Raw genomic sequence first — 23,889 nt, 5'->3', positions numbered from 1 at the left:
GGATCTCTGATGTATAACAGCATGTCATCTGCATACATAGAAATGTGCAGCGGGCGACCCGGGAAATGCAGAGCTGAGTGGTTATATGATTGTCGAATGATGCATGCTAGTGGTTCCAGCGCGAGCGCGAATAATAATGGGGATAGAGGACAACCCTGTCTTGTGCCACGGCCAATGCGGAAAGGTTTTGAAATATAACCATTTACCCGGACCCTGGCTACAGGGTCAGTATACAGGAGCTGCACCCACATTATAAACCGTGGTGGAAACCCCATGCGTTGGAGTATTGTAAGTAAGTACGGCCATTCAATTGAATCAAATGCTTTGGCAGCGTCAAGCATGACCGCTACTGCTTTGGTGTCAGGTGATAAGTAGTGGGACAGTGCGAACAACGTTCTTGTGTTGTGTGAGGTTGCCCTGGTGGGTATGAACCCGGCTTGGTCTGGCAATATCAAATTCGTCATCAAGGGCTGTAGCCTGACTGCCAATAATTTGGCCAGTATCTTCGAGTCTACGTTCAGGAGCGATAGGGGCCGATAGGAGTCACAGCAGTCAGGATCTTTGTTGGGTTTTAGTAGTGTTATTAGTACCGCTTCTCGCAGGGATGGTGGGAGTGTGGCCTAGTCAAATGCATTTCCGTACATTGCAACCAGGTGTGGCGCTAAAGCGTCCGCGTATGTTTTATAAAATTCGCAGGTAAACCCATCCGGGCCTGGCGCTTTGCCATTAGGCAATGAGCGAATGATGTCTGTCACCTCTTCTATTGTAATCGGCATAGCTAGGTATTCACGTTGTCTATCCGATAGCCAGGCAATGGCTGTATCATTTAAGTAGTCCAATGTTTCAGCCTGGGGCGGTGTTAATTTGGATGTGTACAGTGTGCTGTAATTATCTACAAAGTTTTGTAGTATTACTTCAGGCTGTGTCAGAGGGGTCCCCGCAGCGTCCCTAATCTGTGTGACGTATTGAGGGGGTTTCCCTTCACAAATTTTCGAGGCAAGTATCCTGCCCGGTCTTCCTCCCTCACCATATTGTTTGGCCAAGGGTCGTTTAGTGATATGTTTCAGTTCATCAGTTGCATATGTTTGGTGTTCAGTGAATGCCCTCCTCAGCTCCCCAAGCACATTAACATCCTGTGTCCTATCATATTCCATTTCAAGCGTCCTTATCGTCGCTTCACATTTCTTTATTTGGTCTCTAATGTCTCGCAGTATCCCCACTTTGGTGCTTATGCAAACCCCTCTCAGTGTCACTTTAAAAGCTTCCCAAAGTATGCCCGGGTCTTCGACCGATGCCACATTGAATTGGAAAAATTCTGTGACAGCCGTCGCTATTTTGTCCGCATATAGGGGGTCTAGAAGTGCTTTGGCATTAAAGCGCCAGCTGAACGGTGGGGGTGTGTAGTGTGGAACCCGGATCTGTAACCTGATCGGGTTATGATCCGATACAGTCCTGGGGAGTATAGTAATGTTGGCTGTCCATAGCAGTGCCCTATCAGACCCCAACCAGTAGTCTATCCGCGACCAGCTACCGTACATAGCATTAATATGGGTGGCAGCAGTCATACCCGGATTCCTGGCTCTCCAGATATCGTGCAATGGGAAAGCGTTCATCATGTCGTGTATCTTGCCTCTAGTTTGCTTGTGTGGTTCTACGGTAGTCCCTGAACGGTCAAGGGTATCACTCAGTGCGACATTTAAATCCCCACCCCAGATGATGGTCGTGTTAGTGAATTCCACCATTCTATTCCATAGCTCCTGATAAAAGTCGGGGGAGTCCACATTGGGTCCGTAAACATTCACTAGTGTTATAGACTGACCACGCAATAGCCCGGACACGATTACATATCTACCATTGGGGTCCGAAACGGACTTGTCAATTCTGTAGTTAACCCCCTTCCTGATCAGCGTCATAACTCCCCTAGAGTAGGATGAGTATGAGGATGAATGGCATGATTCCGCCCACCTGGACCCAATCTTTCTGTACATAGTTGGAGCTATGTGTGTTTCTTGCAGTAATGCAATGTCTATGCGGTGCCTATCCAGACTCGCAAAAATTTGTCTAGTTTTCTTCGGATTAACAATTCCCCGTACGTTCCATGTCAACAGATTTAGTTCATTATTTCTAGCCATTCTGCAACAGTGAAGTAATACATAACCATATACGTTTGAGCTGAAAGTTATGAAGCGCACAGTTCGTAACTAGACATTTCGGAGTATTGTAGTCATACTGTTTTAATTTACTTCGGGAATTAGCGATGCATCTCAAACATACTGGCATTGTCGGTTTAACTAAACCCCAACTAGTCCCACTCCCTCCCACATCAGCAACCCCAATTTGCCGAAGCCATATACCCTGAGTAACTTTTCCAGTAACCATAACTTTGTGGGGATCTCCCATGAGGAGGTCCGCCGGGGGTACACTTACACCATCCTACTAAAAGGATGGGGTCAGATCATAATCTAGAATTGTAGCATTTCAGGTTGAAAATGCCGCACAGTGTCCATCAACACATTGATGAGGTGTTGTCTATATTATTCTTATGGCATAGTCCCCAACCATCGGCATAAGTAGAGGTTCTCAGTCTATGTTCATGCCACCGCCTCATACATGTTGTATCCATACATCTCAACCGTCCACTCAAAGTAGGACAAACGTGAGTCCGGTGATATGAACGGGGCCTCTAGTTCAGCGCCGTGTGGTGACGTGACTCACCGGTTTCAGCCTGCAGCAAATTGTCTATGCTATCGCAATGTCCGAAAGTGCAGTGGCCTGTAAACTGTCTGAGTCTGACCTGGGGGGGTGCTGTAGTAAGGCCACTAGCGACTGATATAATATAGATCACATCATCTAGGGTAGCAGTTCAACACCTTACCTCACTCCGATTCCGGCGAGTTCTCTCTGCGATTCACCTTTTTACTCTTGGGCGCCACCTTTTTAATGAAGTCCATGGCTGCCTTGGGGGTAGTCAGGAAAACCGGTTTCTCCTCCCATGTGACTTTAAGCCGCGCCGGATACAACATGGCATATGGAATCTGCAATTCCCGCAGTTTGGTCTTGACAGCGTTGAATTCCTTTCTTGCCTGTTGTACTGCATAGGTGTGATCCGGGAAGAAATCCAATTTATTGCCTTGATGGGTGATGGTGCCTTTTTCCCTCGCTAGCCGCAAGATAGTGTCCCTGTCCCTGTAGTTTAGGACCCGGGCGATTATGGGTCTGGGAGCTGCACCCGTCGGTGGTTTCGGCGCTAACGACCTGTGCGCCCTTTCGACGATGAACACAGGGGACATAGAATTCTCACCAAAGATTTCTTTGCATAGCTGTTCTACATATGGTTCCATGCGTCCCGTGTTGGTCGTCTCGGGAAGGCCCGCGATGCGTATGTTATTTCGACACGAACGCGCTTCCAATTCCTCCGCCTTCACCTTGATCACTTCCAGGACTTTCTCCATGCCCGTGCATTTAGTGGTGGTGGCATGAGTATCATCTTCCACTGCAGATATGCGTTTCTCCGAGTCTTCCAGTCGCTCCCCATGTTGTTCCATTTTGGCATGCATTCTATCCATGCTGCCAGTCAAATTGTCAAGTTTGCCGTTAATGTCTTGGAGGTTGGTTTTAATGGCCTTGAGAATATCCACCATGTTGCACTCCTCCGAAGTGCCACTCGACGCGTCGTCATCCACCGTCTCCGTTTGACCCTTCGGGGCCTTGCGTGCCTCAAAGTTGATCTTGGATTGTTGCCTGTCAGGCTTACCCATGATTTTGGATGTTGAAGGTGCCACACACTTGGGCGGTGGAGGTGTTGGGACTTGGAATCACCTGAGGAGCTGCGCGGTGGGTGCGGGCGCTGGCGGTGCTGGCAGTGGTCAAGTGTCACTCGCTCAGGATTCTTTGTAGACGTAATGTCGAGCGGTCTGCTCCGACGGTGTGCCTTTGCAATGGAGTGGTTCAGGGTAGATGGCCAGGCTGTGCACTCAACTAAGTGATGGTCGTGAGTGGACTATTCAGTGCGTGGCATCAATTCACTTGTAGACGCCTAGGTAGTGCCATAAGACGGTGTGTCCGGGCGGCCAGGCAGCGCTGCTTTGTTGGTTGCGTTTGCAGCGGTGATCACCCGATGTACAGATTTGGGCTTGTCGGGGTCCTCAGGGGTACGCAGTTACGTGCCTGCAGTGTTTTGGTGTGTATGCAGCCAAAGACCCAAGACAGGGTATGGAGGCGGTAGGATGGTGGTAGGATGTCGCAACGCAGCGAGCGACGAGCGGAGCCTGTGGTGAGCAATACCCGATGATATCGTGTAGACAGTGGTGGAGGTGCGACACAAACAGTGTGGTCAGCCTGCAGTGGTAGTTTCAATCCGTGCGTGTAGTAGGTTCCCGATAACAGGTGCGCATTTTCAGTAGCTCTCACAGAGGTTCTATTCCAGAAATGGCGCGAAAGTTCCCCTCTGACTGTGTAATTGTGTGTTGTGCAGTGGGCGCCGCCATCTTGTGATCTTACAGCAACATGCTACCACCATTCAGTAGGAAGTTTTGGGTGGGGCACAATGGCGGGGACAGGACGCGCTCTCATAGTTTGCTACCAGTTGGGAGCTTAGAAGTTGTACCTGCCTCCACGAGATTCCGAGTCCTTTGCGGCGTTCTGCTGCCTCCTCCGTTATTACTCCGCTGGTGCCGCCATTTTACCCGTCCAAGCTCCGTTCAAAGCACCCTCTCAGAGATATGCGGTGGCATATAACTTGACGATAGTCAGCGTTGGTCTAGGCACCGCTCGGACACCCGGCATACAGCACAGCCTGTGATGTTCGTTGCGGGGAAGTCCAGTGAACAGCGCCGGCTCCGAGGTCAGTTACCGAGCAAGCGAACAGGCGCCATGACAGCGCCAGGCAACTTTTCCGTACCGGCCACGTTATTGTCCAAAGGGATGCTTGGTACCGTCACACAAGTCGCGCCGAGTGTTCCCAAGAGGCTCTTACATCCTTCTGTGAGCTTCAAAGTTGTGGACCTGCCGCGTAGCCAACCTCAAAACCGCGGTTTCATGATCTTCCCGGCGGAGCTGCTTGCCTAAGTAGCCATTCCGCTGTGCGCCCCCTAGCGCCTCCGAAACCAGATATGTTTTTTCAAGTTGATAAAAGAGTTCTGTTATTTTTTCTTTGAAAGTTTTATTTGCTGGCGTATTTTCAGGTTCACTGGGATCCTCAGAAAATGTATCAAAGTTGATGAAATAGCCAGAGGCAGTTCTGTCAGTTGTTGGAATTGCATCCGGATTGTTATTAATCTTTGGAGCTGCTTCTTCCTTTGTCATAATTGTGAAGTCAGATGCTACATCATTGTAGACAGGAGTTTCTTGACGAACTGTTATTTGGGTTTCAAGAGGCACAAGTTCCATGGCTTTGTTGCATAGTCTTTCTTTTCTTACAGCAGGTTTATCAAAGGTGATAAGTCTTTCGGTTTGAACCTCTTAGATTGTAGCAAGATTTGGTCGTCTGCTACATCTTGGGAGTCCACTGGGCCTACTACTTATTATCGGCCACAAGATGTGGTTTGACCAGGTCGATGGACACAACTCTGTTCTCCCTTTTACCAGCAAGGGGCGGTAGTACTACTGATCTTGTTCCGTGGATTGCTAAAACAGGTACTGCTTTTCTGTAAGAAGGCACAAATTCCTTCTTTACCCCGATCTTTTCCCCGACTAGATCCCCAATCTTTGGAAACCAGAAAGGTCTTGCTGGGACAGGTGATTTCTCTTCAGTGGTCTTTGGCTTCTGTATCTTGTTACTCAGACTTCTTCTTGTTTCATTTAAGTCCTGTAAAACAGCCAAACGATCTTTGACATCAAAGGGTTTTTGTTCCACCACTGAAGTTTGACAATCGAGGTCTTCGATTATCATTCTAGTACCAAACAGTAATTCATATGGAGTGATTCCACCCAGAGAATTCCTTGGCAGATTGTTAAGACTACGTTGGACACTTATTAGATGTTTGACCCACCCATCACCCGAACCTAATTCCTTAGCTGTTATGCATTGCTTTATGTCCGGTTTTATGTACGTTTTTTTCTTTCCACTACCGCATTACGCTCAGGATGGAAGGGACTAGAATACCGCAATGCAACGCTCAAGCTAGCAATGGCCTCTTTGTAAGCTCGGGAGCTAAACGCCGGACCCTGGTCAGAATGTAGCGTGCCGATTTTGTATGTGCCGATAAAGACTCGCAAATCCTTTATAAAAGTTCTGGCGTCAGCCGAGCGCTGGGGCCACATCCAAATAAATCTTGTCCTAGTAGTTGTGGCACCGCATCTGTCCATGGTGACGTCTGCTTGTAGATAGTCTAATGCTGTCTAACAATGGTGTCTGAACTGGGCTGGCTACACTGTAGTCAGGTATCTGGTGATCTTCAAAGCTATGATATCTGTAACAGGTATCACAGTTTATTCCAAATTCGTAAACTTGGACGCTCATTCCTGGCCACCAGTACATCTCTTCTAATTCTATTAGAGATTTTAAGATCCCTTGATGTGTCAGACCCTCTCCCGTATGTGCTTCTTGAACCAAAGCACCTCTCCGGTTCCTGTTTGGAATTACTCTGTCCCCCACTCCAGGGATTCGAGCAAAAGGAACGGAGTTTGCATCAAATATGTATGTATACGTGAGTGGATATTTTAGAGGTAACGCTGCATAGTTGCCTTCCATTGAGGTTTTTACCGCTAGTAACGTTTCACCGTCTATTACTCTTTTTGAGCGAGCGATTGTAGCTATGGAAGCTGTTTGTACGGCTGCCCTCGTGGCTTCATCAGCCAATGAATTCCCTGCAACGAAAACGCCATCACTCTGATGACTCAGTGTATGAATCACGTGAGTCTTTTGTATTTCTTTTGCAAAAGAACTATTTGTTTCCAAAGCATTTTATGCTTAATTGTGCCACCTTTTGAATTTTTGAAACCGTTTCGAACCCAGTTCTGCAAGTGCTCATTGTAGGATTCAACGCAGAAGTACGAGTCGCACACTATCAGTGTGGGGAATTCGCGATCGGTATTTTTAAGCACCATCTTTAAAGCCTGTAGTTCAGCTCGCTGAGCTGTACAGTCTCCGAGTGATTGAGTTTTAGTGACCATAGGTCTAAATTTACCTTCGTGCCAGCGACCTTTAACAATCGCGTACGCAGCACTATAGGCTTGTTTACCCCCAATTGCGGGCTGTGCTGAATCGTCTGTATAGAATATACATCCGTAATGTTCTAGAGGCAGAATCTCGGTCGGCAGAGGACATTCGTGTTCGTATTGTAGGAATTCTTGTGTCTTCAACGTCTATTGCAGCAAGAGAGTTAACCCATTGTATCCATCTCGGATGTAAAGCTTTAGCATTGGGAATGCTTGCTTTCGTCACTGCCCCTAAGGCAGGTACAGGTGTAACGATCATAATGCGTTTTCCCTGCGCGAGAGCTCTCTCTTTTGCTACTGCAGTTTGAACCGCTGTCAGAATTTTTTCTGTTGAATTGAATTTTATTTCAGCTTGTGTGTACAAGTGTGATTTGTATGCTATTGGTACCTTTTCACCTTCATTAAAGGTCAGGTATGTGAATCCACATCTCCCTGGGCTGATTCGGATCAGAAGATTGCGCACATTGTCGAGTGTCTCTAACTGTGTTTTTGCTAACATATCTGTTTACAATGAAGGCAACATATCTGTATGGTTTTGAGTCCAATTTGTTGGTTTGAAATCAGGTTTGATTAGTTTGTAGAGAGGTTTAACCCTTTCTGCGTAATTCAGAACATACGTTCTGCCAAAATTCAGGAAACCTAGAATTGATTGTAGGTTTTTCAGCGTTCTTGGAGGTTGGAGTAGCGCACATTTCTCTAGGAAGTTTGCTGCCAGGCTTTTGCCTTCACTTGATAACTCCTAGCCTAGAAATAGGACATTGAGGTGGGCAATTTGTGATTTCTTAAAATTGAATTTGTACCCTTCGGAAGCGAACCCAAGTATTATGGTGATCACTCTTTTCAAGTACACGTCCAAATCTTCGTCTGTAAGATAGATGTCATCGACATAAGATAATTCCTCATCATCATACATTTGTAGTTACTCTGTTACTCTGGCTGAAAATAACCCTGGACTATTCTTGAATACTTGGGGGAGATGGCAAAATTGTCGCTGTGTCCCCATTATTGAGAAAGCGGTCAAATGCCAGCTTTCAGGTGCAATGTTTTGACAGAAAAACCCATTTGAAATATCTAATGTGGTTTTATATTTTTTCCGCACAATGTTATTCATCATTGCTGCACTGTGAGCATTTTGTACTGCAAATGTTTTGCAACAGGAGTTTAAATGTCTGTAATCAAAAACTAGACGATATGAATTGTCTGGTTTGGAGACAGGAAACAAAGGATTGTTCATTGACGAGATGCATGCTTCAATCACCCCTTGGTATTCAAGTTGATTTAAAATCTCCCTGACTTGTTTTTTAGCTTCCTGTTTAACAGGATATTGCCTTTGTGCTGTAGGCTGATTTTTTAACTGGATTTTATGGTGAGGAAAATCCTCATCCCATCCTACGTGATTTTTATATAATGCTGGAGCTTGGGCTACTGCCCATTTCCTGGCATATGTGTATTTGTTATGAATTGGAATGTGATTTGAGAAGGCTGGCATAATTATCTCATCGCCATGTGGGCACTCCCTGACAAATTCAGGTGGCCAGTCTTGTTCAGCTAGAAGAATGTCATAACCCTTTGATACCTTCTCCCAAAAGAGTGCTTTTATTTTTCTAGGAATGTCCCCCTCCATCCGGAGTGTTATCTCATATAACTTGTGGGGTACACTAACCCTGGTGTTGGCAGTTTCAACTTGAATGGATTCATTCAAGTCCTCTGTCTCCAGATGATCCTTCAGGATCTTGCGAGCTATGGTTACTTCTGCTGCGCTGTCTAGCATTGTCTGGGCCCACTCCCCGTTCTTAAATTATGTCCTAAAGATCCTCGGCATGTCTGATTTTTACGCTTGCTACCTTCTTCTTGGTGAATTGAGTTTTCTTATTTTTTGGAACATGATGTTCGTCTTTGGACTTCACGCGTTCTTCTTTTTGTTCTGATTGTCCTCTCCTCTTGGATTTCTGCGAGGAAGTCTGAAAGGTACGAGAGGAACGTGTATCAGTATCTTGATATCTATCAGGTTTTCTCACATTATCTCTATTTCTAAGGTTATATCTTTTTTCAGAGGGCTCCCGTTGTGGAGACCTACCTCCCCGTTGGGGAGATCTTCCTCTGGACTGAGAACATTTCTCTTAAGGAAGTGTCTGTTTAGTATTTTCCCACTTCTTTTTATGAGTAGTGAGATTATTTTTAATAAAAACCTTTTCAGGATTTTCTGTTAGTTGGGGTTTTAATGGTTTACCACCCAAACTATCTCTACCTAGTTCTTCATATGATTTTTCAATAATTCTTGCAAGCTCATATGGTTGGTCTGTTATATCTGTTTCTTTTAGCTTTTGGCGGATTGCCACAGATGCTGCTTCACCTTTAATGTTGTCTAATAGTATAGCCGAGACCTGTTTGAAATCTTTCAGTAATTTCATACCCAGATTTAAGGCCGGTTCTGGACCGTATTCATTTTGAATCTATCTCAGAACATCTGGTATTACCGCCATAGACTGGACACGAGGTGTTTTTGTGTAGTTTGAAGCAAAGACTGTTCCCCAAGTGTCACAGTCCTCCACATGTGGTGCTATCCCTATTGGTAAACAGATTGTCATAATTCCGTGTTTCTCAGGAGGTGTACTATCAGGGAATACTGCCTCTATCTGAGTGATTTTTTGTGCTAGCCAAAAAGGAACTTGTTCCCTCTTTGCGGGCAATTTACCAATGACTGATTGTATAGTCTGTGGTGTGATTTTGTTTGTGTTCCCCTGGTGAGGGGTGTGCTGTGGAATCCTTACAGTAGGTTGGACTTTTAAGGTCCGCATGACATATTGAACCAATTGTCTATGTATTTTAATTAACTGTTTCAACGGAGCTAACAGTTCTCGACCTGTCATGTTTTCAATGTCAGGATGTGGTGTGTAGTTGGCTAGTACCGGCCATGTAGCTCCTGGTCTACCTAGTGGACCGAGCCTGGTAATGGGATTTTGATGTTGTAGGGCGCCTTTAATCCAGAGCTGATGCTCTTGGTAAGTTAATGGAATTTCAACGTTCTCGTAAGGAACGTATTCCTCTGGAGGTTCCTCTACTTTGTAGTAGTGAACCTCGTGTGTTCCTCCATCTGCTGGGGGAAAGTGAATGCATGAATAGAATACCTCTGTCTGCCGATATTCATGTGCCTCTATAACAAAGATTAGTTTACCACCTCTCGATGATACTCCATTGTTTATGAATTTGTAAGTTATAGTTTTTCTTACATTTACCGGGATGATTATAACACCCGGGTCATTTTGTAGGAGATCTCTGTCATCTAAAACTGCCTGTGCTGCAGCTGCAGCTAATTCTTCATCACTAGTCACTATTTTCCTGACTGAAGAGTTTGCAGAACAAGTTTCAAGGAAACAAAGATTAGGTGCACAATATTTTGGAACACTGTATCCTTCAACGTTGAACAGACCAAAAACTAATGCATAGGATTTTGCGTCCTACTCAGTTTTGGCGGATATTACCCTTTTACCCACTCCAGACGTCTATTGGAGTGTTTTAGGGGAAAAAGGGGTCTGTGTGAAAAGCACGACTGAGTTGCTCTAGTATCTAGCGTTAAATTATCGCCTTACCAAACGTTGGGCGCCATGTAGTGTAGTTCCTATATTCCCAATAGGCTCGGCGCATTGGAATAATATATCCTGTAGTTTAGATGTAGGACTGAGGTTGACTAGGTCTCTACCGAATATATTAAACTTAATTGTGAGTGCCAGCTAGCTCAGCGGTCACTAGAAACTTTCTCGAATTCACAAGAAGGGATTAGTTTCTGACAACCGCATAAACATGACAACTTTGTTTCACAAGAATAAGAAATCAATCTCTAGAGTCGCGGAAACAATAGATGGCTATTTTACTCAGTCAATCGTGCATGCTTCGTTTCACCAGAGATGCTGGGAAAATAGAGAGACTGGCGTTTTCAATAAAAAGTATTTATTGAACAGTCTTCTTTCTCAAGCATAAGAAATGTACTGTTACAATCGTAATACTGGTTATAAAGTACAAGGCATATAATACGAAGAGTATTATAAAATAGTACTGTAAGAGCATAATATGGTTTCTAAGCCATAAAATGCCTAAAATATATAAAATACATACAGTGATAAAATAATAACTGAAAGTACTCAACTGGTGCTTCTAAAATACGCCTACCCCGGTGTACCTAACCTAAGTCTAGTACGAGGGGAAGAAGTAAGTGAGGTGTAGCTTAAGTTGAGTATTTCTTCTGCCAAGAATCTATCTAAGAATGCTCTACGGGTCTAATCAGCTCCGTACCTTGGTTTTAGAATGAAGGAGGTCTTGTATCTCTCTCTCAGGACTCGATTTCCCAGCAATCCGCAAGGGTAGCTTGGAAACACTGGTGCTGAATTTCTCAGCAGGAGAAAAGACAGCGTCTCTCAGTGCGTCAGCTGGAGGGTCGGCTTACTTCGGCAAATGCTGCAGCAGGGCGCGTCGGGCAAGTAGATAGTCAATCTGCCCCAAACCACTGTGTGTTTTTCTGGGCAAATGTAGGCATATTTATACCTTGAAGGTGCCGAGTTTGACGTATGATTGGACATGATAACGTCATCAAAGACTCAGTTCTTTGAAATCTCCATGATTTCCTATATAAATTAGTATTCAGGCAAGGGGAAGTCCCTAGCTGCTGAAGGCAGGTTTTTCTAAGAAATCGTTGTTGATTCTCGGAACTTAGTGGAAGTAGCCATGCCGTATTTGGGCTGCATAGGCTCAGTCTAAATATGGTAATGATTTCTATGCCTATATAAGGATCGGGTAATTTATACCTATATATGAGCATGAATCGGGAAAATTACACTAGGGTCCTTGAATGGTACATAACAATTCCAAGATTAAAACATCAGCCTTGGTCACGATGAGGGGTGCCATTTCAAAAGTGCAATAAATACTCCCACTCTGCAACATAAACATAGACTTAGAAAATATCCCTCCAGGTGCAACATTTCTTCATCCGAAAATATATTGTCTAACATTTATAATCAACAAATTACATCAATTCCTTCCTAAGAAAACACAAGGAAATGATGGACGGAGTGCTGAAACTTTTCAAACACTCACACCCAGTCACAAATTTGGGTTGAATCCTTCATTATTTCTTCAGCTCACTGGATTCAAGCTAGCCTGGCTGAAGAGGGTTGTTACCCTGAAACCAGTCCCAGGTTGCTTGTTGCCGGTCCAGGGAAGACATGGCTTGGCAGTTTGGGCTGGACTGTTCTCATGAGGCTCAGGGTCAAGACTGATTTGCATATAGCTGTCTCTGAACTGGGGTGGCAGAGCGAGCTAAAGAATGATGATGGATTCAATCCAGCCCTGTGACTGGGGGTGAATGTTTGAAAAGTTTCAGCAATCCATCCATCATCTCCTTGTGTTTGCTTTGTTCACCCTAAGTTGGCAGGTTATGCCCAGACGTGGGTCCCTTGCTCACTTTGCCACTGGATTCAAGCTAGCCTGGCTGAAGAGGGTTGTTAGCCCGAAACCGGTCCCAGGATGCCTGTTTCTGGTCCAGGGAAGACATGGCTTGGCAGTTCAGGCTGGACTGTCACCATGAGGCACAGGGTCAAGACTGATTTGCCTATAGCTGTGTCTGAACTGGGGTGGCAGAGTGAGCTAAAGAATGATGATGGATTCAACCCAGATCTGTGCCTGGAGGTGAGTGTCTTAAAAGTTTCAGCACTCCGCCCATCATCTCCTGTGTTTGCTTTGTTTGTCCTAAGTTGGCAGGGTATGCCCAGACGTGGGTCCCTTGCTCACTTTGCCACTGGATTCTAGCTAGCCTGGCTGAAGAGGGCTGTTAGCCCGAAACCGGTCCCAGGATGCTTGTTACCAGTCCAGGGAAGACATGGCTTAGCAGTTCGGGCTGGACTGTTCCCATGAAGAATGATGATGGATTCAACCCAGATCTGTGACTTGGGGTGAGTGTTTCAAAGGTTTCAGCACTCTGTCCATCATCTCCTTGTGTTTGTTATCAATTCCTTCCTGTCATGAATATAAACATTTGTAAATATGATTGAATCACGAAAAATGTAAAAAACCTAGTACAATAATAAGAATAATAAGAATAAAATTCATTATGTTCATGTGGACGTCTAACACAGTTGTCTGTAAAACGAATGGAGTCTTGCCCTAGTGGGCAGCTCACCCGACAGACAGGTAGACTTCATTTTTCAAAGGTACCTGGAAGCACAAAGAATACAAAGCATAACAATTACATGGAAACACTGGAACCTGGTAGCAGCTGGATCACACCAACACGTTAGGCTAGACGGGATTATCCTGCTATCAACATTAAACCTATCCAAAGGTGAAACATTACAAATATACATGCATTTGCTCATTGCAATTTAATCCCCATGGTTCTTTAATGTTCAGAGCAAGGATGTACTTAGACTCCATTATTCCTAACAGAGGTGTATCAAGTAGTTTATTGAGCTGCAATTCAAATAATTAATAGGGTAATAATATACTGCTGTAAGTAACTATGATGCACCCGGTCTCTCACAGTCCTGCAGTTTGATGCCCCTGTACCTGCTAAACATGCTAGAATTACTAAACATTTGCATGACAAATTGCATGGATGGAAACATCATGATGAACTGGTAATATTGTGCTTGAGTAACACTGACACTGAAACACCCAGAGTTGCATTTTGCCTGCTCACAAAGCGGTGTATTGCCCCACCAGGCGTAGTAGGTGCTCTATAATTACCAATAAGTGTACTTTTTGTCCAATTAGAACAATACACAAAGATGCTTGTATAAGTACTTATTCTTCCACTTCCACAATTGCTACATACTGAGCATATTGTCTGTTGAAACTGAGACTTCTTCAGGGCTGTTGATTAGACCACACAAACAAAGAAAAAATATCTGTGGGGCAGAAATGTAGTCTGTTGTTGTGTGAAGAGCGATATATGATCACGTGGCTGATGTATATTGCTTTGATATCAAGTAGAACACATTTTATAGGAGGTTAAATAAATTCCAGAGATTAAAATAAGTGGTCCACTTAGTACTTTTCACAAATACGGACTGAAACTGCTATTCCTTACTAGGGCATTTTGTCTCTTTGCAGGATTATGCTTGCTTCAAAGTAGAATTAATTTTCAATTAATTTCCAATAAGAATTGTACATGGATCTGTGTGAAACCATTCATAAACTAACGCTTCAAAGGCGTAATTTATTTACATGTTAAATCCTTTTAAGCAAGCTGGATCAAAATATGTTGCTCATAAGGGTGAAGAAAATGCCTCAGTTTGAAAAATATGTTCATAAAAACTCAATGTCCCTTAATCTGTAAAGTAATTATTAAAAAGGACTTAAACGTTTATTTGATCAATTGCATGATCATATACCTATAAATAAATAAAAAAAACATGCATATTTCCTGTTAAAACATGTAGCAAAAGTTAAGAGGAAAACATCAACGTCATACTCATTTAAATCTTTATAGATAGAGGTAGAATTGGGAACGAAAATAGGTACTTTAAAATTCTAAAAGCTTTAAAATTAGTTAAAAGAAGAAAGCATCAGTCCTGTCAGGTTAATCCACAACCATAGTTTGACACTACAGTCCTTCTGAGAGGTCTTGATACTTGCTTCCCCATTAATATCCAAACTCGTACATCAAAATCTTATTCCAGGTTTAGACTTCTGCCACCAGGCATAGAGCAAATATCTTGATAACAAAAAAAACCAAGCCACCTTGTTGTGTCTGATCTAAAAACATGTAATGCATCTGTGGGGTGTGAAAAAGACATCACCGACAGGCCGGGGTGGGAAACATCCTTTACAACGCAACTTTTACCACGCAGTGCCTTTACGACGCAACTATTACAACGCATGTCATTACAACGCATTGTGCTGGGGGCGCTCTAGGATAGGGAATGGATTTAATTTACTCTCCAACACCTTCCCTACTACCCACGGGGACTGGAGTTGGAATAGTAAATTAAACTATTCACTATCCAGCACCCCTAAGCGCTATGCGTTGTAACAGCATGCGTTGTAAAAACTGCGTTGTAAAGGCATGCGTGGTAAAAGCATGCGTTGTAATGTCATACATCCTGCCCGGGTAGTCCAACTTTCCTCAGATTGGCATAGAATGGGCAGAGGAATATAAAGTGCTCCAAGGTTTCAGGGCTAGTGCTACAAAAGGGGCACAATGAAGTTACAGTTGTGTTCACCCAGCTGCTTTTCATAGCATTTAGCGGGAGAACCCCTGTTCTAAACTGTATATAATGTGCTCGTGCCTTATGAGGTTCAACATCATCCATATAGGGATCAAACTTAAAACAACTTTTAATGTCTAAAAATCGGGTTGATAAAGTGCTAAGTGTCCTGGTTTCAGTGCAAGATGAATCAATAAAATCCCAATATCTTTTTTTTAAGCTGGGAACCCATTCTTTTAGTAATACACTGCTGGTTATCCCACATAAACCCAAGCCTCAATTTATAAAACCATTTACATACTTTTTTAAACCAGACCAGTCGCCCTGTTTGCCTTTGGAGCATTAATAATTCCTCCACAGCCTCCTTTACCGGAATCTGAGTATTACTGGTCTAAAGTCTTATCCAGAACATAAGCACCTTTAAAACAGCTGAATGGGTAATAGACCTTAGACCTAGATCAAGGCGGAGTGGCATTAGTGGCATGTTCATTGGGAGGTTTAAAATTGCACGTAAAAATTTATTTTCTGCTACTTCTAGCTGGTTAAGATACTCCAGCCACCACAATTTGGCACATATGAGGCTGCACCCCACCCTTTGGCCTGATGTATTTCTAGGATTAGAGAAATTGGGCGAAAAGGAGATCTTTTGACTTTCTTTGCTGTTGCATAATCTGCATGTTGCAATGAAAACACACTCTTCTGGATTTGGTGAGTCCATGTCAAATTCTCGCTAATTCTGACTCCCAGATAGTCAAATACCTTGACCTGATCTAGGTATTGCACGCCTAGCCTCAGTTTCCCCTAAGTTGACTTGTATGGATTGAAGACTATGAACTTAGTTTTTGAGCAGTTAATATATTGGCCCGCTCTTTACAGGCTGTTGCAAACTTGGTTAAAACCTTTTGAATGCCCATTGGGGCTTTCAAAATGAGCAACGTATCCTCTACAAATAAGAGACAGGGTGTTAGAAACGGGGTAGCGTGGTGCAGAGCGGGTGGGCCAAACTCCGGAGGAAATGTGTAAAGCATCAGCGCAGCACACACAGGTGACTCACCAGGCACACTACAAAGAGACGCTACACAAGGTTATGTAAGAATAACTTTTGTATTATGTAAAACACAGGATAACCACAGTAACCTCTGCACTGTGGCAACTGGCGCCAGGTCAATATTTACAGGGGATTATATACAGGGCAGCGCCACTCGGGCCACTGCCAGAACCATCGCAATTACAACTAGAATAAATGTAAAGTCCATCAGCATAAGAACACATTGGCATTAGGCCTGAAATGAAATCATGCTTGCAGGTCATGAGGCCTCACCTTAGGCCTAAAGACGTTGTCAGGCATTGGGGAAAAATCATAAACGTTGAACGCAAACCCATCAGCAGCCAGCCTTAGGGGAAAACATTATCATTAACATAGAGCATTAGGCCGGAACAACTGCAGTAGGCATAGACCTGTGAACATCACATTAAACATGCACATTAGCATTGGTATATAACCTGCAATGAAAACATCATGTCATCAACATAGGCAGAATCACATGCAGTAGGCATCGCCATGAGCCCTAATACCTCAGGCTTTATCAATAGGCAGGAAAACAGTAGGCATATAACAGCAGGCATGAAAACTCCTTATGCATCAGAACTCATAAGGCCTAGTACATCATGCATAACACCATCAGCAATGTGCGCATTCCCATAGCATAAACACATTATGCATGCCATTAGCAAAAAGCCTCATTTGCATTAGGCCTTGAATGAAACTAGCATGGCATGAATCCAAGTGGGCCTGGGAACATAACCAAGACGTCAGGCATCAAATCAGCACTGCAACCATTAAGGAAGACATTAGGCATGAATAGATTAGGCCTAGGAATACATCAGCATGGCAACCCCGAGGGAAAAGCAGTAGGTAACGTTATGAGCCTAAAGACATTATCAGCAGGCATAAATGTGAGCATACATCACATTAGGCATGAATATGGGCATTGGGCATCACCAGATCCATTATGCATCTCACCACTGCGAACATTGGGGCAGAACATTAGCGTAGGGGTGCATCCATTGTAACCGCAAACATCATTTCCCACACTGCAGGTTAGTCTCTGGCGTCGGGGCGCCTAGGGAGCCCCCCTCCTGGGGCCCTCAGATTACCAATGCCCCCAACGCTGGAGCTCTCCACGGTCCTGCAGGGTGCATCTGTCAAAATCAGTACTGACACTTCTAGGGGGCTCCGCTCTGGGCCTCTCTTTACTCAAAATGTGCCCCCAAAAGACCACTCGTTCGTTGGAGTCCCCCCTCTGGGACTCACGAGGAAATGCCTCCAAAGCAACCACGGGCCCTCTGGGCAGCCACAGGGGGGCGGGCACCGACAATGTGCCCTGACTTCACCCCTACCAAGCTGGGACTGAGTCCTACTCACCGGGCTCTCTAGAGTCCTTGCGCAATCTCTGGGCACCACCACTGTGCCCCGATAGGCCCCTACCGGCTGGCAGGCGATGGGGGCAGCCGGAATGGATCACGCACTGCTCCCACTTCTTCGGTGGCTGCAGGGCTCTCTCTGGCAATAACATGGGCAGTCCCACTGGCCTTCTCCTTGGGGGGGAGGTTTGAAATACAGCACACAGGAAAGTAGCGCCCACGCTCCTCACCTTCTTCTGGGGCACAGCTGTAGCGCTCACGAGGCTCTAGAGACCTCCCAAGTCCAGGGTCCCCCAGAATAAAATAGCGCTTTGGCAGCACAGCGCTGCAGGTATCAGCTCCTCACCTCCTAGAAGTACAGGCCACCAAATATAGCGCTTTGCCAGCACAGCGCTGCAAGCGTCACTCCTCCTCTGGCAACCACGAAAATCGTGCCTTCAAGGCGCTAGGGAGCTGGTGAGGATCCTGAGTCCCACACAAGACAGTAGTGCCCACGAGGCGCTAGGTCCCAGGAATGCCTTCAGGGTCCCACAGAATCAAGCTGCAGCAAAAATGCGGGGAATTGACTATATAGTGCTTTAGCAGCACAGCCCTGTATTGACAATAACCAGCTCTCCCTGGCAGCACGCACAGCAGGTCCCACGCACCTTCTCCTGGGCAGGTGCTGGAGGCAGCGCTCACCAGGCGCTAGAGAGGCCCAACAGCTCCAGGGACAACAGACAGTGCTCCGCTTCTCTGGCAATGTAGGGAATGGTGCCCACACGGCGCTGGAGGGCGGCAGGAAAGCACAGTCCATTCGAAAATAGCACTCCCAAAGGCGCTAGGGACCTCACAAGTCCAGGGCCCCACAGAAGAAGGTAGCGCCAACGCTCCTCAGCTCCTTGGAGTGCAGGTAGACAGACAATAGTGCTCATGAGGTGCTAGGGCTGTAGAGCAGGCAGGCAATGCTGGGCCAGATCAGCAATCAGTGGGCACTCATCAGTACAGAACAGCAGCTCTTAGATGCAGTCATCTCGCATAAAGTGGCACTCCTCCTGGCACCGCAATCTCCACTCCAGCAAAGGGCTCCCACTAGCCCGGTGGACAGCGGAGGGGTACAGTTGGGTAACAGGGGCCAGCACACAGGCCCATGCGGCAGTACCTCCTGGCAGAGTGTCCCCTCTCATTCAGGTCCACGCTCAGTCTGAGCACATGGCATCCCAGCTCCGCTATTTATACGCCCCTCACCCCACCTACCAGACAGTGCCAGAAGCTTCTAGAAGCGTCTGGGGAAACTGGTCCTAACTGGTTTAGGGGGTGGTGTAGAGCACCCTCGGTGCCAGGCTTCTCTCCAAAAGCTGGGGTCGCTGGAAAACAAACACTAGATTGGTAACCCACCTCAGTCAGGCGGCACAAACACACAGACATAGCCTATGGGATGTCATGAAGGCTGGCCAATTTTCCTCATTTCCATGGCTTTCAAATATGAAGACAGCCTTACATTCATTAGGCTTTCATGATTTGTAGAACCAACCCAACACATCTGTTTTTCCTTACAAAGATGAGCTCAAAATGAAATACTGGTCGCACGCAGATGACGAGGTTGTTCAGAAATCAGCTACTGCTAAGCTGACAAGCGACTATATGGACATCAATATACGGTAGAGGAGAGAAGTATTCTGGGATATAATAACAGACCACTTACTTAGGAAACTTTATTTCCAGTTTCGTATAGGTACCCTGCCCTGTAGGTAATTTACTGCAGATTGGAAGGGTAGCACTTGCCCTTCGTGTGACCATCTGATGAAAAGTGTTTCACACGCAATGTTCGCCTGTCCAGGCTATTTATCCACCGAGCACAAATGGCTGGCACTGATATGTAGGTCACTAGGTGCACAGAATCATCAGGATGCCCTCCGTATTCTCAGATCATATTTCTATATTCCACTAGTCATTACTGTTGCAAAATGTTTGGGAGTAATGTGGGTGCTATGCAAGAAAACCTTAGGTTGATCACCTGTCTAACGGTCCAACTTTCAGTTTGCCTTATACTTGCCCTATCTGGGTTATTTCTTGCAATATTCAATTTTTTGAATGATATGTTGTATTTATTTATATATTGGTTCATAACTGTATGTAAATATATATTGCAGGTGATTTTAGGAAAATGTATGTTTTTTTATTGTTTTACTACGTATGCAGCTGTGTGATGAATTGTTCTTTATGGTCCTGGTGGCCGAAATAAAGTGTTTTTTAATTTAATTGAAATTCCAATGGTATTTTAATGATGAAGAATTGTACAAGTGATTTTAAAGATCAAACAGTAATAGTATAAGAACAGTACAATATAAATATGTACAAGGCATTAATAGTGGTTTGAGTACTTCTTCAGAGGTAATACAATCATCATAATGTATTTTAGAAATTTGAGCTATAGTTAAGGTTTTCAGAGACCATAAAATGTCTCTGTGTACTACAAGATAGGAGAGAGAAACAAAATCTCTATCTAGACTATGATCTTCTGCTTTATTTTGATGTTTGATTATTGTTTATGTGCTTGATACTGCTGCTGGCATACACTCTATGACTTGATCTGAACAGGTGAGAAGCCTGAACATGACCTTAGTTTCCTTAGCAATCTATGGTTGAATGGCTACACTCAATCTTTCAACAGTGATAGTGGTAAGCATTACGTCTTAAACTCGGATCCCTTTTCGAATAGAGAATTGTGGATTTTATACGAATATCATCAGGTATATTTTAAATAAATCAAAATCTGATATGAATAAGTCCAATCCACACAGCACTACAGTTGTGGTTGATCATCTAGGGATCACTCACTTATGATAGACCAAGGAAATAGAATCCAATAGAATAGAACAGAATAGTTGGAATTTGTAAAGTTTCTCAATATAAATATGTGTAAGCAGTGTTCTCACCCACAGGAGTATATTAAAATGTGTTGTAGCGTCACAGCCATTAGAATTATATTAGCCCTTTATCAACTATACAGAGTCTTACTTTATAAATATCTCTCACTTCCCATACTGTAACTGGATGCCCCTATAGGAAAGGATGAATGATTCTTCTAAATGTTTTACTATATACTTTTTTTGGCAAGTAGAAGTGTGGGGCATGCCACACATCCTTTGGTGTATGCTGAATCATGAAATTTCAGTATTAAGTGCTCTTGTTTATTTTTATTTCATGTATCGGTTTCATTGGTGCATCAATCAGACTCTTGCCTGAGGCACCAATGTTATACTATTTAGCACAATCTCTCAGTCACTATAGCCCTGAATCACAAGGCCAAAAAAACACTTTAGAGAGACTTTACACTTTAGAATAAGTTTAATACTTTTTGTTATTCACAAACTTTGCATGTAAGTTAGTACTTAAAAAAACCTAATAGTAAGTCCAGGACTACACATGGCCAATGGTACTGCAACACCCTCTTATAGAAAATTACAGTAGAGACTTTAAATGAAACCCCTTAGGAAACAATAATAAATGTATTTATTAAAATGGATGAAATATAAATAAATATATATTCTTGTTCGAAAAATATATAAAAAGTATGTTTAATAGTTAATTGTAAATCATTTTAATAATCTATTTTGAATTTTAAAAATGTATGATAAATGTTATTGAAATAATAAAATTGATTTTAATTAATCGTATACATAATTTGTAAAAAAAAAAATTAAGCACGTTATATTTCTTTAGGTGGGAATTTATGTTTTATTTTAAAACTTAAGAACAATAATTTACATTCACTTTATATACATTAATTAACGTTTTTTCAAAATTAATTTAATAATGCTTTATCGTTTGTTTTATTGTGTTTTACATTTAAAATAAAGGTATAAAAAAACTTAGCATTTATATTTAACTTAAAATGTATTTAATATGTATTTTGAAGTTGAATAATTTGTTCCTAATTTTCCACATAATTTACCATCGGCAGACTCCACTGTCAGGGCGGAGATAACTACATGGTAAAGTTTAGGCAAAAATATAAAAGTTTGTTTGACTTGTAAATAAATATTAAACATGATTTTATGTTAAATATTAATGTACGTAAACTTTTCAAATCTCTCAATGCTTTGTATTACGGTGTAAAAGGATAGTAAAAGGATAGCACATCCCCCTCAATTAGGTGCATCCAGGAGCCACACATAACAGTATTAAGATAGAAATAAAAACATAAATGCCTTGACTTGTTGCCTAGAACAGCAAGTGATCAATACTCTGAATGATAATGGGAATAACTATAGACTGTGCATTAGTGCAGTATTTAGGCCCTATATGTGGAACCGACATAGACATATAATGGAAATTTTGAAGTAGATAATTATTGTTTTACAATTGTACCTATGCTTGTATCGGTAGCCCCAAATGTTTCTAATTCCTGACATATTAAAGGGTTCTGCTGCTCTCCAGGGTCAATCTGTGCTATATTGGTACTCTTAATAAAAGTAAATGAACCAAATGCTGTGGATTCAAGAACTATCAAATACGACGTCCCAACCTTTGTATTTTTTCTTTTTACTGCAGTAATGTTATTCTACTTTTTTTTAACTTGTACTATTTCTCATTTTCACGTCTTCCTTTCATATCTGTAAAAAAACAGCATTGTTTGATACAAAACATGATTTCAAATATGTCTGTACTGTTGATATTTGCATTCAATCTCCGTCAACTCAATTCAAAAACAGTTTAAACGTATCTGTTCAATATTAATCTGAAATTTGTAACATCTCCATATCTCACTTATCGATTACGTATAAACAGTTTAGGGCGGCAAGAACCCATGAGCCACCGTTGCCCTTTGCAAGTCCATTTTACATAACATCGTATTGCAACAAAAATAGATTGAACTTTGCAAAAGAAGATATAAAGGTGATATAATGTGTTTTTCTTCTTCTTTCTTTAAGGTACGTGTTATTTTACTGAACTGGTGTTCTTGGTTTTTGAGAATGAGAAAACCTGGTGAGATCAAAAGGCCGTCTCCATGTAAATGCCAGTATCACAAGCATCGCCCTAGCACGAGCAGCATTGAAATGAACACGCTCCCAGGACACACAACCACCAACGGGAATATCATCTATTGCAGTTATCACACCATGGAAAACCCGTGCTGTCGAGCGAACATTGATTTTGTGGCTCACTGTGGCAAAAAAATATGTTCTGCCGTTAAAGACGCCGACCCAGTTCAGAAGCAAACCCTGAAGGAAAGTTTTCCAGAGATTGCCAAGATCCTCGAAGAAGTCCAGTATATTGCTAAGCGCTTTAGAGAACAAGATGAAGGAGAAGAAATCTGCAGCGAGTGGAAATTTGCAGCAGCTGTAATTGACCGACTCTGTCTTGTTGCATTTTCCCTTTTTGCGATCATTTGCACGATCACAGTACTAATGTCAGCTCCAAATTTTATAGAAGCTGTTTCAAAGGATTTTGCATAAAGGGGCAGATTTATAAGCCCCTTGCGCCACCAGTGCATCATATTTCGTGATGCACCAGCGGCGCATTTCACTGGCCCACTGGCACACAGGATGGCTTTTCCTGCCCTTGTAAATACGGCTCCTTTACACGCAGCACTTTGCGTGAAAGGGGCATTCCATGCGTGTTGCTGTGGATGTTCCCACACAATACCCATGTAACCTGACTCATTTCCAGATTTACGTGAAATATTAAACCTAGAAATGCATTAGAATGCTACGCCACCCTAGGGGCGGCGTGGCTTAGCATGGCGCAACGAGGAGAATTGTTTTCATTTCTCCTCGCTTTTTCCTCTTTCAGTGCGTGCTGCATTCTACAGCACGCATTGAAAGAGGAAAATGCCTGTAATGATTGTTTTTGTGCAGGAAGGTGCCCCTTCCTGCACAAAAACAATCTCCCCATGACGCAGGCATCCTTGCACCATGGTGCAAGGGTGCCTACACCAGTGCATGGCAGCTGTTTGTGCGCTAGCACAGGGGAAAGCACAAGAATGCAACATATTATTGTAAATATGTCACATTTCTGTGCTTTGAAAGTGCTGCAGCGTGGCGCTGGCAAAGGGCTTGCTGTGCCACACTGCAGGCACTTTCTTGTAGATCTGCCCCAAAGAGTGGATTGTGAATTATTC

General features: G+C 43.5%; 1 protein-coding gene across 1 annotated transcript in view; it reads left to right on the top strand.

Annotated features, from left to right (window-relative positions):
* LOC144819772 (neuronal acetylcholine receptor subunit alpha-7-like) overlaps window positions 1-23,550 on the top strand; it is an 892,484-nt gene extending 868,934 nt beyond the window's left edge. The window contains exon 11 of the mRNA XM_078677526.1: window positions 22,700-23,550. Within this exon, the coding sequence (XP_078533652.1) occupies window positions 22,700-23,224 (525 nt within the window). The 3' untranslated portion in view covers window positions 23,225-23,550. The remainder of the gene's footprint in view (window positions 1-22,699) is intronic.
* Window positions 23,551-23,889: the final 339 nt, after the last annotated feature.

This window comes from Lissotriton helveticus, chromosome 2_1 (genome assembly GCF_964261635.1).
Source record: "Lissotriton helveticus chromosome 2_1, aLisHel1.1, whole genome shotgun sequence".
Classification (NCBI taxonomy): Eukaryota; Metazoa; Chordata; class Amphibia; order Caudata; family Salamandridae; genus Lissotriton; species Lissotriton helveticus.
This window is presented reverse-complemented; position numbering and strand designations above follow the sequence as displayed.